We start from the raw sequence: 17,377 nt of genomic DNA, 5'->3' as shown, positions 1-17,377 counted from the left end.
AATCTGGTCCCTTCCCTTACCAAGCCGGTTCACTTGAAAGTTGCCCAGGATTGTGTTCCATTGTATTTTCAGCATGTCCGTGGGAGTACAGTCTGCACTTTCTGGACTATGTGTTCCAGTGTTTGATGACCTTCACAGTAAAAAAAAAAAAAATTTGATTTTTATGTTCAGATAGAGTGTCATGTGATAAGCTTGTTACCGTTGACTTTAGTCCTGTAACTGGGTTCCACAGAGAAGAGTCTGCCTCCCTCTTGTCTTTTCACTAGAAAGATTCAACTTTGCCTCAACCAAATTAACAACAGGAATTGTACTTCCAAATGTTCATCTTATCAAATGGTTAATATTTGCAACAGAGTTTAAAGAACATATTGTGAGTTGTATGCAGAATGTGGAAAGGAGGGGAGATCTAAATTTTTAGAAAATGGTAAAATCTGAGAAACAGATGAGGAAGGAGGGCAAGTGGAAAGGACCCAGGTGCTTCAGCTTCCTTTCATCTTTTTTCTGTTCTTACCCTCAGCTAAATTTTTATTGTGTATTTTAATCACAAGCACAAGTAACGTGATGTACTTCTGGCCTTTTACACTGCTATTTATTTTTGAGTAGTTAAAGTTTCTGTGGTGAATCGCAGTGGAGATGAACAATGTTTTGCACTGTACCTTTGTTGCTTTTTCAGATACCAAATATCTTTTTCACCTTTGTTACCTTTATAACTTTAAGAATGAAGTTTTAGTCTACTTTTGGGGTTTTTTTTGCTTCACCTTCCTCTGTTAGGAAACACTAATTAAAAGAGGGTGCAACTTAGTGAACAAACAGTTTTTTGGGGTCATGCATGCATAAAGAATCATTCCTGAGACACAATAGAGTATTTTAATGAGGTGAATAGACACTTTGAATTACAAGTATTTCATGTAGCATTTGCAAGGTAAGTGCTTATCTCTGAATTCAGGAGAGACACATCTATCACCTTCAGGAATTGTTAGTCTTAATGATATAGCTCTTTTAAATGCATAAAAAATATTGTTTGTTTGAATTGTTACCCTGCATGTCAAGTGCAAACTGTATAATCAGCTTCTGATCTCAGAATTTTTCCCAATGAGACTTTGAATTTAGATTGGTGTGCTTGAGGCATGACAAACCATGTCTTAAGTCATGTGTTGAGGCTGCTGAATAATGGATGACGCTTGAAGTAAATTACTCCAAGCTGAATTTTTTTATTTCATATTTTTTAGTCTTGCTGGTAATACAGAGTAGGCCTGGTTTGTATTTTCTTTCCTTGAAGACAGAAAATGTGAATGTAAAATGTGGAAAACATTACCATTGTATTATTTTCACAACAATACATATTTGTAGGACTTTCTGTTACGTTGCTTCAGTAGACTTGAAAGAATAGAAAAGGTTATTTTTAAACCACAGTTGTTATGACTGCTTGTAAGGTATGGAAGCATTTAACAACCAGAATAATTTGGTGTTTTGGGAATATTGAAACATTTCTTTAAACTGAAATTGTATTAGTTATATCCTTAGGAATTTGATTTGAAATAAAATATCTTATTTTTTTTCCCTTCTAATATATTCTAAGTGTTATTCCCCCCAAAATCTAGTTTGATTATTTTAGAAAGTAAGCTTTTATTGAGGCTGGAATATTTAGTGTTCTTCCTCATAGTAAACACTCCCATAAATGAAAATGGATCTTATTTTTCTTAGGATTTCTTATGCTTACAATTTTAATTTACTTGCAGTTTAAGGTTTAAAACTATATAAATAACTACTTTGTTTTCTTTCTATTTCTTTCTATTGCTTTCCTTAGGTCGAGATTTGATATGCATACAGTCCATGGACGGGATGCTTATGTTGTTTGAACAGGAAAGCTACGCTTTTGGCCGTTTTTTACCTGGTTTTCTTCTGCCTGGTCCATTGGCTTACAGCTCTCGCACAGATTCTTTCATTACGGTGTCTTCCTGTCAACAGGTTGAGAGTTACAAGTATGTGTGTATGTTCAGTAATTATAGTGTATTTTGGTGCTGTCATTTAGTAGGTAAACAAATTGAAAGTAATCAGGTTTAATTTGTAATGCCTTCACTTGAGTATCCAAAAGCGGGTGATGCAGGAAAGGCATTATACGTTGTTGAGTGATTACTGTGTCTGTACAGTCTTAGAAGAAAACATACTGTGAGTCCAGCGCACTTTATGGTCCTATTTTGTTTGTTTGTGTGTGAAGTCTAGCAGCTTATCAAAGCACATCATGTTTCTCCCAGGTGCCAGGATTTTCCCTGCTTCAGTTCAGTCTGATCTGTGCTTTTGGTGTTGGAAAATGGATGAAAATGTCGTGAGCTCTTTTAGTGTGTGGCCATATTACATTTATTATTTAGAAAAATAGAACACAATGTAGAAGAAAGGCTGCACAAGACATTTCCACTTCCTCCAAGCACAGGGATTATGTATTGCAAGGCCAATCAGATAAAAACGTAATGGAGAGAGAATAAGAAAAAGAAATGAGAAAGATTTTGAAAGACAGACAAGGGGGGATTTGTGTTCACTATGGAGAAGCTCTCTAACTCAACCACCATGCTGGGAGTTTATCAAGCATCCATCTGTTTAGAATCAGATGGATGCTTGAGGAATGGGAAATTGTGATGCATGTCTGCTACAAAGCCTTTTGTTTAAACAAGAAGTTTTTTTAAACAAGAAGTCTTCCAGTTGCAGGCCCTTGTTGTCACAGAGGACTAATGTCTGCTGGGAGGGCAACATAATAGACTTCAACAATGTGGAAGGTTTTGGAGGTACATTAGGGAATACCCCTTTGATTCAAGTGCAAGACAGCCTGGCTTAGGAAGACACTTTGCTGAATACACAACTCAGAAAGAAATGTTTGGAGAAGTAATAGTCAGAGCATCTGCTGTTGAGGGTTGCAGATATTGGCTGCAGTGACCATGAGCCGATCCCAGGAAAAGTGAGGAAGATAAACAGTGAACTAAAGACTGTAGATTTCAAGAAAACAGTTGGGTTTGTTCAAGGAAGTGGTAGGCAGGGTCCTGTGAGAGGCTGCCCTGAAGGGCAGAAGGGTTCAGGAGAGCTGCTGCATCATGGAAAGACCAAGAACAATCCATTTTGAGAAATCCGTGTTCAAGAAACTAAGTAGCAGAAGGCAGCTTGGCTGGATAGGTAGCTCCTGACTCAGTTCAAATGGAAAAAAGGGAATGTATGAGATCGAAGTTAATACCGACCATTTGGAGAAATATAAAATATAATTTCTCCATTAAAACTGACACAGTCTGCTGTTAGGGTTTTTGAATCTCTGTGCCTATCAGGCTAGCAGTAAACTAGGGGTGTTTGGGACAGAGTTACTACCTGTGATGACAAAAACCCACACTCACTAAAATGGATGAAAAAGTGGCAGAGCTGTCAGGCTTACAGAGTAGTGGTTGTTCACAGTTCTAACTAGCCAGCTGAAGATAGGTGGTGATCATGATACTGGAGCCAGTATTTCTTTAACATCTTCATCCTGGACAGTAGGACAAAATGCCTGTCCTGAAATTCAAGGACAATGCCAAATTGTAGGAAGTGGCTAATGTAAAAAGGATTAAGAATTTTTTTTGGAGGTATTCATGCATATTAAAGAAAATAAGGATGTCCGTTTTTATAGATTCTGCCCTGGGAATCTAATCCAGGGAACGTTAGTCACTGTGGTACTAATCTCTAGTGTGTGTCTGAACTATTAGGACATTAGAACAGAGTTAAGTAATCCTTCTAAAGTGAAGGAAATAGATATACTAAGGAAAGATGATGTTATTTTTATGGTAGTGAATGAAAAATACAGCAGTTCTATCCAGAGTTTTTAGCAGAACAATTTACCAAACTTCAAATTATCCATCTTGTTATGGCTTCATTTGAAAGCAATATTGCCTGTGTTGATTCTGAATTCTTTCAGTGTCTAAAAGCAAAATACTTCTTATTTAAATGATTATGTACTCGATGTGATAGCTGAATTAAAAGTTTGTGTTGGTCATCTGTGGCTTTTTTGTCATATGCATGAAAGAGCATATGCAGGCAGCTGGCACTTAAACATCAATATGTATTGCTGTTCAGTGGGAGCTTGGTTTGAAAACTCTGTATTAGTCCCTCATTCGTTAATAAAATGATAATGCGCTTTTCAAGACTATCAATAACATATGGTGAAAAGAGAAAATTTTATTAGGTCAGAATCTGCAACTTCTCTTATAAATGTATTAAACTGAAAAAGGAAAGTAAATTTGTTCATATAGAGGACTGTTAAAGACATCATAATTGTACTAAAAGCAGCTGATTTAGTATTATTAACTAGGTCATAACAGTTACCTTAAGCAATCGAATCTCTTGCTACTAGTACATAGTTTACTTCTGTAAGTAAAATAATTTTAGAAACAAAAGTCCTTCAGTAGCAAGCACAGAATCACAGAATACTTAGGATTGGAAGGGAACTCTAAAGGTCATCCAGTCCAACCCCCTTGACAAGGCAGTGTCACCTCGAGCAGGTGACAGAGGAATGTGTCCAGATGGGTTTTGAATGTCTGCAAGGGAGGGAGACTCCGTGACCTTCCTGGGCAGCCTATTCCAGTGCTCTGCCACCTTCAGTGTATAAACAAGTTCTTCCTCATGCTGAGGTGAAATTTCTTGTGTTTTAATTTATGTCCATTGCTCCTTGTCCTGTTGCTACACCACAATGCATGCATCTGAAATGTGAGGAATATCGGTGTCATTTTAAATCTATAACTTTGACAATAAACAAAAATAAATTCTGTTATTTTAGACTTGAGTTGGAACAGTCAGAATTGTGTTGGTGTAAGCTTAGGAGCTGATAGCACTCCATGAATTCCAGAATTGAATGCTTTTTTTTGGATAAGTTTATGTTGGGTCTTTTTCTGTTATTTATTTCACTTTTGTAGAAAACTTCAGTACTTTACAGGTTACCTAATGTGCATAGGTGTAAAGAGGACAGATGTCCTCAACTTTTATGGCTGTTGATACCTTTTGCTCAAATGTATTTATTGCCAGTTTTTCTTAGTATGGTTGGTTGGCAGTTAAAATAATAAACCCCCCACAAACCTCCCTAGTTTTACTAGATGTGCTACCTACTGGTGCCTGTTTACTATAGTCTCTTGGATTGGAACTACTTAGTTTACTTAATGAATGTGTTTGACAGTTTCATTATTAGATATAGCAGTATTTCTGGACAGTTTAGGAGGATTTTTAAAAGCTTAATAAGAGGAAAAAAATAGTTTTTAATTAGGATTCCAATTTCACAAATTGAAAATAAGTTGATTTCTTTTGTCTATTTTCGTGATCTAGGTTTCTATCCTCTAATATATTTAGCAATAGAATTTATTTTGACACCACATAAAATCTGAATTTTTGTTTTAATTTCTACCTCTACACTTAGCTGTTATCTTACAGTGATAATAATCTTAACATCTTTGCTGATGATAGATTATATTGCAGTAGGCTTTCTAAAAATCCTTTTAGTCTGTGCTTTTTCTGTGAAAGTACACTCGTGATAATTATACTTTATTCTTTACTTAATGTAAGGCTGTTGACTACAAAGATATCTTTTACTTTTTTACCGTTTTAAACTTCCTATAACAGATACCAAGTGCTGGCATTTGCGACAGATGCTGATGAAAGACAAGAAACAGAACAGCAAAAACTTAGCTCTGGAAAAAGACTTGCGGTAAAACCTGTTTATTTTACATGAGCTGTATGAACACTGCATACATGTTAAGACGGATGCTGAGTAACAGAATGGAAACATTGTCAGCTGACAAAGGGCCTGGTCCGATTGCTGTTAAAGGCAATGGAAACACTCCAGTATATTTCTATTAATGTTTCTTTAGGCCTCAGTTGTTGAAGGCTGGGCCTTAAAACGAGCTGTTGTTCTACTGAGAAAAGGAAGAGAGAGCTCTGTATTGGAAATAACTATTTCTAAGGCCATCTTTGGAATACAGAACCTACACTGTAGTGAATTAGCTAAATAGGTACACCTGAATTATTGCTCATGTTTTTAACAGAAGTCTAATTGTGACTTTGTATTGGACTTAGAAAATTAATGTCATTCTGCTTGGGGAATCCTTTTTTTACTTAGAGAAAACTAAGCAGTGAAATGTTTCCATAAATAATAGGTATCCTGGACTCTTCTTGTCAGAAACCTGTGGATTCAATGGTCTTCTGGAGGTTCCTGTGACTAAGTGTTTTAAGTGTCTCTATGAATAAACTGTTTAATATTTGAGCTGCCTCCTATTAAGAGGAAGAGAATTTAATTAGCTGTGGTCCTGCAGTAGAGTGGCTTGTCTGCTAAATGTACTGCCTATGTAAAATGCTAGATTCAGTGTATTTCAGGTATGGCAGTAAAATTTTGGGAGAGCATCTTCTTTCCAGTAGCTAAATGTAGAATTTTTTCAAACTGTAAGTCAGTCTGAATCCTACATCTTGAATTCGGAGAAGATGTAGTTTTTAAATAAGAAATTTGGAATCATCAGATTTGCTGCAAATGAAACAATTTCTTAAAATTTAAAATGTGAAGCAAAGCATGGATGGAGACAAATGTAATAAGCCTGTTTCCCTTTAACTTTTAAGATGGCACTTCCAGTTTTATATATCTGATATGTCAGTATGTTTGCTGACACATTCTATGCTCTTTAAGCAAAATGATTGATGCTGTTCATATAGGAAGTGCTGACAGTTGAACTTTGATATATTTTTACTAAATTTCTGTTTAACTGGCTTGGCAGAAGTCAAAAGCATTTTTTGCATGTATGTTTAGTTGAAATTTCCAGAGGAGCTGAAGAAACAAACCAATGAAATGTGTCAGTAAGCAGTAATATTTTTAAAGACATAAAGATAAGGGAGACAGGATTTATAAGTAGTTGCTTATTATATCAATGTATGTAGTTGGAGAAGTAACAAGCTTTGACATACACAAGCATTCTTCAGATTGAAGGGTGCTCATGAGTGACTGCAAATTTGGCTTACACATCTAAAGCTTCTGTCCATTTTTCCATTTACATATATTGGTAGAATGACCAATTGCTCTCTAACCTTGCCCTTCATATCCAAGGACATGTACAGAGGTGGATTTAATAGTTAAAATATAAAGCATTTCCATTTGAATGGGATGTGTATTTTAAAATTTGAATGTACTTAAGTGAACTGCATAGTCATCAATTCATGACTACTTGAAAATGAAGGTGTTTTTGCTGCTTTACTCACATTAAGGAAAGCTACCGACTGCCCTCAGGATAAAAGGATAACTCTCATTCCGAAAAAGATCTCGATTTTGCTTTTCTATGTTAATGATATGCAACTTGATTAGTTCTGAGCCTTCTCAAAGTCTTGTCTTTAATATGCAGCTGTCAATTGATTTCTGGAGCATGTTTTTTCTTTTGAAGGTGGATTGGGTTCTAAACATCGGAGAGCAAGCACTGGATATATGCGTTGTCTCATTTAATCAGGGAATTTCTTCTGTTTTTGTGCTTGGTGAGAGAAACTTCTTTTGCCTTAAGGATAATGGGCAAATACGATTTATGAAAAAGCTTGATTACAGTCCGAGTTGCTTCATTCCTTATTGTTCAGGTTTGTAAAAGGAAAATTCAATTTAACTTTCACTTGGTTACTTTTACAGCTAGGAGTCGTGTTTGGGGCTTTTTTTATCTTTCCCACTGAATAAATATGTTTTTCTGAATAAGCAGGTTGGATGGGGCTTTGAGCAAGCTGGTCTAGTGGAAGGTGTCCTTGCCCATGGCAGGGGGTGATGGGACTATATTGTCTTTAAGGTCCATTCCAACCCAAGCCATTCTGTGATTCTGTGTTTCTGTGATTTGTAGAAAGTATGTGAATTGGAGTTCTCTTTTTGAATGAGGCAAGTTTATTTTCAAATGTTACTTTGTGTAAGGTGTCATAATTTTTAGAATCTAAATATTTTCTCATCACCAAATTGAGGTACTTGTTTAGTGTCCAGACTACCAAAGCAACAAACATGGAAGAATGAGAGATTTTGGAAGAATGAGAGATTTTGTAAGAATAAACTACTGTTTGGGGACTTTCTGTTTGAGGAACTTCCAGTATTTATGTGGAAAAAAAAAAATCTAATAAAGTTTACTGTTATTATGTTGTGTGGAAACAACTTGATTAGAATTCTAGACTATTAATATCTACTCTCTTTTAATGTTTCAAAAACTACCTGATAAATTTTTGACACTGTGTCTTTTTTTGAACTTAAATAGCATTTTAGTCTTTACAGATTTGATCTTGGCAATCCTCACATTTTATACATTCTAATTCAAGTGATACTGTAAATAAACACTGTAAATGCATACACATTCAATTGGTATTCACAAGTTAATGAGTGAATGAAGAATACAAGTAGCAGATATTTAACCAGTGTGTATTTTGTCATATCTATCCTGGTATGCCAACATAACCATTATGAATCTTTCTTTGTTGTGTTTAGAATTACCAAACATGGCTGGCTAGAACCTTGGAAAGTTGTAGCATGTGTTGTGTAATATGGAGCTGAAATTGCTATCCATAAGTAATCACATGTCGTACATTGTCAATGTAACTTTTATAACTTTTGACACTTTATATTAAATTATTTGTAACACGTAATGGCTTAAAAAGAAAATTAGTGTAATGTTATAAGCTTCTATGAAAAGTACTGGCTTTTGAAAAGTCTTTCATCATAAAATGGTTTTTATATCTTTTAACAGTGCAAGAAGGAACAATAAACACTTTAATTGGAAATCACAATAAGATGTTGAATGTTTATCAAGATGTCACATTGAAATGGGCCACTCAACTTCCCCACATTCCTGTATCAGTAAAAGTAGCGAATTTCCAGTAAGTAATTTGTTGAAGTTTACTTTTTCTCAGAATAATCTCTAGCTGTGAAATTTGCTTCTAGATCCTAGTGAACAGTTCTGAGGTATGTAACAAATAAGGTGATTAGTAAAAAGAAAATTTGAAGTGTTTTTTTCTTTGTTTTGTAAAATGTTCATTTTGTTAATGGGTGTACAGTTAATTCCACAATAATACTAGAACTGCTCTACTGTGCTTTAGGTTTTCTGTTTTTCTTGAGTGGAAACAGAAGCTGGAGTACTGTAGCTCCAGTGCAGTAGCTTCTTTTTTTAAAGGATGAAAAGTGAGGCCGTGCAATCTGGTAAGATCCTTCCTTGAGATAGGAAAATAGGGAATGTCACTGAAAATCTGTTTTTCATTAAGCATTTAAGAGCATATGCATTCCAAAGATGATTTGTTGGAAGAGATTATTAAACTCCAGAGTTAAACTGTGGAAATCAAGGAACTGCTTAAATTGATGAGGACTGCACTGCAACAGAACAAAACTTTTTGTAATTGACACATAAGACAGATCAGGGAAAAACTGGTTGGGTGGGCAGTTGAGTGAAGAGAAGTTAAGACATGCTGATAACTTGTAGTGTGACTGTCACTGAAATAAAAAAACCACAGAAAGGCTCACTGTTTTTACAATCCAGTTTATGCCTGTTCTGAGTGCCCCCAGAGCTAGGGTGGGTGCTGCTTGCCCAGTGCCTATGACTATAGGTGATGCAGTAGGACAGTCCTTGTCAGGTAGATTACTTCTTAACAAATCTGACTACCTCTACTGACTTGTGCGGAGTAACCTGAGGGATGTTTGTGTTTTGTTTGTTACTAATGATTACCTAATTTTTTAAAACATTATTTATTATTTATTTTTTTTAGACTCTCTGGAGAGAGTTGGGCTGGCTTTCATCCAACAGGTCTTACAAGTGAAATATAATGAACAATCTCAGTGGGCCAGTTAGTGTAACAGTCCCTTATATAATAGTTAATTATGCAGGATACGACAGTACAGCTTTTGAAGTTTGGAAAAATATTTGTGTTAGAAAAAATTTGAAAAAAGCATTGATTTTTACAACAGCAGATTATACTAATATTTGCTTGTACAATTATTTGTGTGGCAACTCATTATATTGAACCATCTGTTTCAGTAATGCCTCTAAGAAGTTTATGCAGATTCTCCCTGTTCCCTGGTAATTTTAAGACTCAGCAGTTTGATTGTGGGGAGAAATTTGAGAGCCTAAAATCTGTCCCAGCTCAATTTGCTACTTAGATTTAGAATTCCCACAGACCTACTAATGCCAGGGTGTGGTTTGGGGTTGTGTTCTTTAGCAGGTAGAGGTCAGCAATCTGGTTACATAAACCTCTTTATACAGGTACAGAAAAATGAGGGAACATCTGCATGCCTACTCTCAATGGCCTGAAAGGCAGGGAGAGGTCCCGGACATGTGTGTTTCTGAGCTATGCTTCTGTCTGTCAGCAAGAAAATATGCAGGATGCCTGTGCTTCCTTCTGGCATTAAAAATAAAGATGAGCTAAACAGCAAAAACTGTAGTAAAGCTTATAGTAATTTGTCTTAAACAGAGCATATGTATTTGGATTTTTTTTGAAAATAGTTTAAAAGGGAATTCTTTGTGAGTCAATGTGATAATGATTTTCTAGCACTCCACTCAAGAGAGACCTCAGTCTCAGCTGGGGCCTCTGGGCACTACTGTAATGTAAATAATATTAAGTACTTTAATAAGCATAGAGTTGTTAATCCTACACTGCTGAGGGATTGAAGGGCCTTAAATATGACATTATGTCAATTAATTATTTTCTTCACTTTTATTGCAATAATACTTACAAAGTAAATGAAGCATTCTGAAAATAGTTATTTCTACAAATCATACTTCTTCATCTGTATTATCTCCGTGGCATACCGTCTGTTACTTTTAATGTATGATTCTGGCTTGCTGGATAAGGAAAGCGTTATTAGAAGCTATTTTATATAAATCCCTTGGGGCAGGAGTAGTGATTGTGTCACAAAAGCAGTCGTACACGTTTTCATATAATTGTGGAAGTCTACTTCTAAGATCAGCTGGAAAGTGCTTTAGAGAATTCCAGCTAAGCAACTTGTGTTTCTAATGTGTGCCCCTTCTTATTCTTTATTAGTTGATTTTTCCTCTAAAAATAATGTGAAATACAGTATTCCCCTGTTGCAATATCAGTATGTAAATAAGGATAATAATATACTACAACATTTGGTATTAAATTCCAGTATAAACTACTTGATTTCCATCACCTTTTAAGAAACATGCAAGGAAAAATATAATCAAAGATAAGTGGTTACTTATAACATTTTTATTAAGGTGCCAATGTACCCTAAAAATTAAGTATTTTTAAGCTGTTGAACTACACTTTTTTGCCTTCAGTGAAAACCTGAATGTTCTCTGTCAGGAAATTGAAAATTTCCTATAAAAACTTGTGATCAGAAACTTGAACTACAGGCAAAAATTTGTTTTTCTTTTTCTGGGTTTTACCTGAATATCTCTTTAACTAATCACTTAATCACTGAACTGGAAGTTTAGTTCTAATAATTGTTATAGAAGTTTGTTCCTTATTTTGCTGGAAGTTTATATTCTGGTTCTGTTAATGTGTATTAGTTATTCTTTCCGACATTTAATGTCAAGGGGACTCCTACATGCTTAAAACTGCCTGTATTGCTTCAGAAGTATAACCACTTACTGACAATTTCAATTAATTTAAACTGCTTAAGTCTCTGTCTCAGCACAAATTTATCTTCCCATGGATAAGCCTGCTCAAACAGTTATATTTTTGCATGCCCTACCTTGTTATCCTTCAAGTTATGGCTGTGAAAAAGCATTCTCTCTGAAGCTGAAACTCTTGAAGAAAATGGTTTAGATGTTCTACCTGAGTTGATTAAAAAACCCCAAACAACACCCCCCCACAGTTCCTTTCTAGAATGGTTTGAAGAGAAACAGTCTGTACAGTGCAGTTGGAACACCTGAAATCTGGGAAGTTGTGCAAAGGAATTACAAGAATTCCTGCTCTGCTCAAAATTTCAGTATTCAAATGGTAGTTGTGAGCAGCAGTGTTTGCTTGGTATCCATGACAATTATATAAATATCTTCTTGGTGTTGACTGTCTAAGTCCATTTCCTTTTTTCTTGCCTTTTAGTTTTGATTTTTCTATTTTATCAAAGACCTCTTTTCTAAGACCTTCTTTGTACTTCCACACCTCCTTTGCAAAGGAAATTTCATGAGCGATATCTCCTATGCTTACAGATTATAAATTCTATAAATTTGTTACTGATGCTGCTGGAGATGTGACAGATTTCTCTCTGACTTTCTCCCTCCCTCCCTACCTCTCTTCCTCATAATTCAGGTAATTGCGTGTGGAGCAAACTCATAGGATTGTTGTTCCTGCACAAAGTTCCTATTAGCTAAAGTGTCTCATATGAATGTCCTTTTTTTCCTATTGGCAGGGAATTAAGCCTGTAAAGGCAAGTGACCTAATACTCCTTAGCCAAAAAGGTGGGTTATCTGTGTCAGTCATCTGAATAACTTGTCCATAAAGTAGCAGGAAGTCACTTCTAGAAGAGTCATATTTGTTTTTCTGTCTGAATTATCCTGTCTCCATATGCTTGACCATAAGAGGTCCTTGGAGCAGATTAAAATACTTAAACAACTACTTTTCTATTTATTTGACACTAATTCATTTGGCAAAGCTGTTGCTAAGAGTACCATTGTACTGTCTTTTAATGGCTGATTGATTGCACTAAGTATTACTCTGTCCTGGTTGGCCTGAAACTAGAACGTCATGTTAAGGTGCATTTAGTCTGAAGCAAAATAAGTTCTGCTGCTAGCCTCTGGGACGTTTTCTGTGACAATATGAACTGCCAGTGTGGGTTGAGTGAAAACACATAGATAGAGTATTAGAGCTTGGATGTAGTCTCAGGAAAGGGGTTTCTGTTTTGATCTCTTCCAAGTCATGGAGCTGTTTTTGCAATAGGAAAGCATGAGCCCTTTAAATCAGGGACTTTGTTTTTCCTTCTGAATATTTTAGAAGTTCACTAGTCTCCATTTTACTACTTGGTTTTGTTTGTACACAGTCTTCAAGTTATATCTGATAAGCTTGTAAATGCTAAAAGGTAGCGTGACTTTTTATCTTTTAAAGTGAAACAGACTGCAGACTTCCTCAAATACCTCTTCTTTTCAAGTCAGTGTTTCATGGTGTCTCTAATTTTGGTTCTTTGTACTTTTGGCTGTCCACCGAGAAATAAATTCTGGTGGTATCTGTTTAGCAAAAAAATGTTGGAAGTAGGCACAGTTCTAATGGGAAGCCAACCTCAGGGTTTAGGGGTTGTGTTGTGGGAAAGATATGTTTTCCCACTCTGTTCTGTTGGGAACTCTTACTGCTTTAGGCACCAGTTTATCAGTGAACTTAATGTTTAAATAAATGAAAGATGTTTTCCCCTTCAGCCACATTGGAATTTGATTAGTAATACTGAAAAGAAAAAACTTTAAAGCCACCTGTAGTGCTCGACTATCAGTAATTGGATGCCTTGCATATATGTTGCCTCTTGTTTTTAGGAGCTACTTCTGGGAATCAGAATATAGTAAACAATTTTCTTTTGTGAGCATTTACATGTACCACTAAGTCTGTGAGAAGAGGGACTGTTCTTCATGGAGGAAACATCCTTGAAGCAAATAACCCACAAAATGATGCATATGCCTTGTAAAATGTGAAGTTACTTTTATTACAAGGAGTTGACAGGTATAGACAAGTTGGTGAAAGTTGCTAAAATATTTGCTTTCACTTTCATTAATTTGACAGGTAAATATCATTTTACTTGGTAATGGAAGAGCATGTTTTCTAAAGAGGAAATATAAAGAAGTCTGGAAAAGTTTTTTGTGCAGAAGTAATTTATTACCTTTAAAGAATAAGAATTGCTGAGTTTCTTAAAATATTAAATTTCCAGGACTCAACTTTTTAGCTTGAGTTAAGCTAGGTTTTCATTATTTGAGAAGGGGAAAAATTATTTTCTTTCTTAAACAAAAGTAAGTGTTAAAAATCCAGGAAATAAGGTAGACTTTATATGTTCAAGATGACCAGTAGGGCTACTTAGTAAGCTTTGTTCACACTTCAACTCTTTATGAACTTCAAGTCTGCCTAGTCTGCCTAGTTTTATACTGAGGAATTATCCCATAAATATATCCCAGGGTTCCACATCTTCAGCACTGATTCTGCTTTGCTCAGTTTGCTGTCAAAAAGCAATTTCTTTATGTGAATTGGTAGCGCTACAAGTAACTATGGTGTTTGGAATCTACTGAGGTAATTTTTTGTTTCGTCTCCGAGTATGATCACTGCAGTCTTTGGGGTCATACCTGAACTCCTGTCACTGGTGTATGAACCACCAGTCCATTATGACTGCCCATTTGTCAGCCATCAATTAAACTCAGCAAGCTATAGGCTACTGATGTACATGTTTTGACCTATGCTGTTACATATTTGATTTCTGATTTATTGATTAATAAAATACTAATTTTATTATTTAGATGCCACTTTTTTTCTTGCATCTTTTCTAATAAAAGCATATGTAACATGAATAACAGATGAGTAGTGTAAAAAGGTATGTACAGTGTTGTTTAGTAATTTCCAGCCTATTTTGCTCGAAGGTAGTGATTTTGTGCTACCTGTCTTACTTTTCTATTTTGTCATGTTCTTCTACAGGCTTGTAGCATTCATTCCTTATAACCAGAGATGACCACTTAAAGATAGTTACAGATCAAGGTGGGGAGGTTTTTTGGCTTGACAATCTGATGTGCCACCTTTGAACTGTCAGTGTTATCGTTGGCCTTGGCTATTTGAGGACCATATGAAGAACAATGAATGCCTGCAGAAAAATTCCCAAAAAACCCTATTAACCCTGGGTTTAAAAGAATATGTCAGGAAGGCTTGGGTGGTTTTTATGACTTAGTAGCTTACTGTGTGCTACAGTACTCTGCCCCATTAGTCTGCAGCTTAACTGCAAGGCTGAGAAGTATTGCTGTGGTGACTCAGGAGGGATTGTCCCTACACCACCTCCAGTACACTTTAAACATAAGCCAAATTACATATGCTGCTGTACCTCGGGATTGCCTATCAGTTGCCATTTTGAAGGGGAACATGCTACTGAAAAAGATATTAATTGTGTTTATTGCATTTAAAACCAATCCCATCTTTACTCCAACACCAAACATAAAGAATTTTACAGTTACCAGAGCAAATGGAGAGAAGCACTTTTTTGCCTTTTTGAAAAATGTTTAATACAATACTCCCTTTGGATTTTCTGATTTATTTGTATTTCATAGAATTAGAATGATTGGTAAGAAATGTGTGGTTTATATACTTCCTGGTCTAATGAGGTATATAAAGTCTGTGCAGTGTGTTGTTCGCTGGCTTCATAGAACCAAGATCAGTGTGTATGAGTAATAGCTTGAGCCTGACGTAGTTAATATGCTTGTAACTTCATGGTACTTTATCTGAATAAATTTATATATAAAGCCTGTGATTCAGCAACCTATCTCCATAATGAAGAGAACATAATCTATGCTTTAAGTTCTTTGTTTTGACACAGATTAATTCTCAGATTTGAACTCGTATGTGGTCCAACAGACTGATCAGTTTAATTTAAATGAGGAATGTGAATCAAAAGGTTGGAGTTCAGAATTCTGGTGTATAACCATTGGTTGAAAATGTGCTTTATGAAGTTTTAGCTTCCAATATTTTTTAAAGAAAATTAAAATCTGCGATCTATTTGCAAGTGAGAAAATATTGGCTTGGTCCAAATACGAACTCAAAATTAAAACAGTTTTCTGGCACAGAATCATGGTACGTTGGGTGGTTGGATGAACATGCTTTGTGTAGCTGGGCTCTCCAAACAGTAGAAAGGCAACAGGAACTGAATTTAACTGGAAAAAAAAATATGAAGAAATATTGTAGTTGAGTTAAGTATAAGAGGTGTAAAAGTGCAATCACATATAGGTAATAGTGGGCAGAGTCAAAATAAAACCCCTCTCGTTGAATTTTTTACCTTGAAAATACTTCGTTCTTCATTCCAGCCCGTCTGTTATTCCTTGTTATAACTGACGTCACCACGGCTACCACAACTGTTAAAGAATCACCATATAAAAATGGGAAAACTTACATATAAAACCAGCAAAACTTAGCACTTACTACATAGTTTTATGGAAAGAAAACTGCAGGAATCAAACTTTATAGTTTGTTGAAAGATTTTCCCTTTCTGTATAGTAGTACTGTAACAGAAGCAATGCCAGTTATGACGCACAATATGAACTGTTCAGTTATATACATGTATATATAAATTTTTATTTGAGTGTTCTGTAAGAATGTTGCCTGATCTGAGAAGTTAAATGGAGAGAATTCTAGAATCTTTCCACTTAAGCATAATTGCATTTTAAAGAACTGTTTTTAAGGAAAAAAATGTTTTTCATCGCTAATTTGCCACTGGATTGTCAAGAAAAGGCAGTACAAAATATTAGCTTTTTTAAAGGTCTTTTGAGGAGATAAATTTAATATGTGTAGTTTAGCCACAAAATAGGAATGTGATTGTGTTTCCTTTACCTTAGTAGGATTCTATTCCTGCAAAGGACATAGATGTGCCAAATACCATGTCCAGTATAATACTGTGGCTCATGACTGGGCTTTCTAGCAAGCTAGCTTCAAATGGTATTTACTGTATGATATTAAGCACATGCCCATGCTGTCAGTTCTTCTAATTTTATTGCATGTCACTTATTTGCTTTTTTTTAAAAGCCTACTTTTTACAGTCATATGGTTTTGTAAAGGTTTCAGCATACCTTAGAATAACTCTTAAAATATTCCTACCTTCATGGTTTGAGAGAAAGCTTTAAAAATGGAAATTCTCAAGAATAAAAAGGTAACTCTCCCTCTAGTATTTAAAATAATATCCTTGCTTTTTAACAAATAGCGTGTGTTTTTTTGGCTAACCCACAATTTCTCTGTGGCAGTTCACGTTGTTACAGAGTAGAATTTAACTGTATCAGATTCTGAACTCACAGTCTTGGTATTGGTTATTGAGCAGTAGGCTGGAGTTTATGGATGTATTGTGACACTTGCTCTACCCATGGAAGTGCTGGACATCTTGTTTCAAAAGCAGTTTTATGAAGAGTCTCAGGCCGTTGATTTTAAAGGGTCTTGATTATTATGCTATTAACATGAAAGACATTTTTTCATACAAGGACCAGCACATACGACATTTTTGTTAAGCTGTGGAGCCGAGAGCCACCTAGCAGTACAAAGTGCTAGAGATGCTTTGTAAAAGCAGCTTTGCTCTTTACAAGGCGGGGTTAGGGGACAGTGATAAGTATTGTTAAAGTGGGCAGTGTACATACTTTTTCCTTACTGAAATGCTGGTGAATTTTGAAGCTTTCAGGCAACTGTGAGGAGAAAGAGATATAAACAAATTTGAGTGTTTTAAAAGGTA

At 35.5% G+C, this 17,377-nt stretch overlaps 1 protein-coding gene across 3 annotated transcripts in view; it reads left to right on the top strand.

Annotated features, from left to right (window-relative positions):
* BBS9 (Bardet-Biedl syndrome 9) overlaps nt 1-17,377 on the top strand; it is a 284,336-nt gene that overhangs the window by 27,311 nt on the left and 239,648 nt on the right. For 2 of the 3 annotated variants that reach the window (XM_050309348.1, XM_050309368.1), the window contains 4 exons: nt 1,808-1,982; nt 5,620-5,704; nt 7,419-7,602; nt 8,739-8,868. In XM_050309348.1, the coding sequence (XP_050165305.1) occupies nt 1,808-1,982; nt 5,620-5,704; nt 7,419-7,602; nt 8,739-8,868 (574 nt within the window). The remainder of the gene's footprint in view (nt 1-1,807; nt 1,983-5,619; nt 5,705-7,418; nt 7,603-8,738; nt 8,869-17,377) is intronic. The other variant, XM_050309358.1, reaches the window with a different exon arrangement.

This window comes from Myiozetetes cayanensis, unplaced genomic scaffold, assembly GCF_022539395.1.
Source record: "Myiozetetes cayanensis isolate MyiCay16 unplaced genomic scaffold, myiCay2020 scf1, whole genome shotgun sequence".
In the NCBI taxonomy this organism is placed as follows: Eukaryota; Metazoa; Chordata; class Aves; order Passeriformes; family Tyrannidae; genus Myiozetetes; species Myiozetetes cayanensis.
Note: the sequence above shows the minus strand (reverse complement) of the source record. Positions and strands in the feature narration are given on the sequence as shown.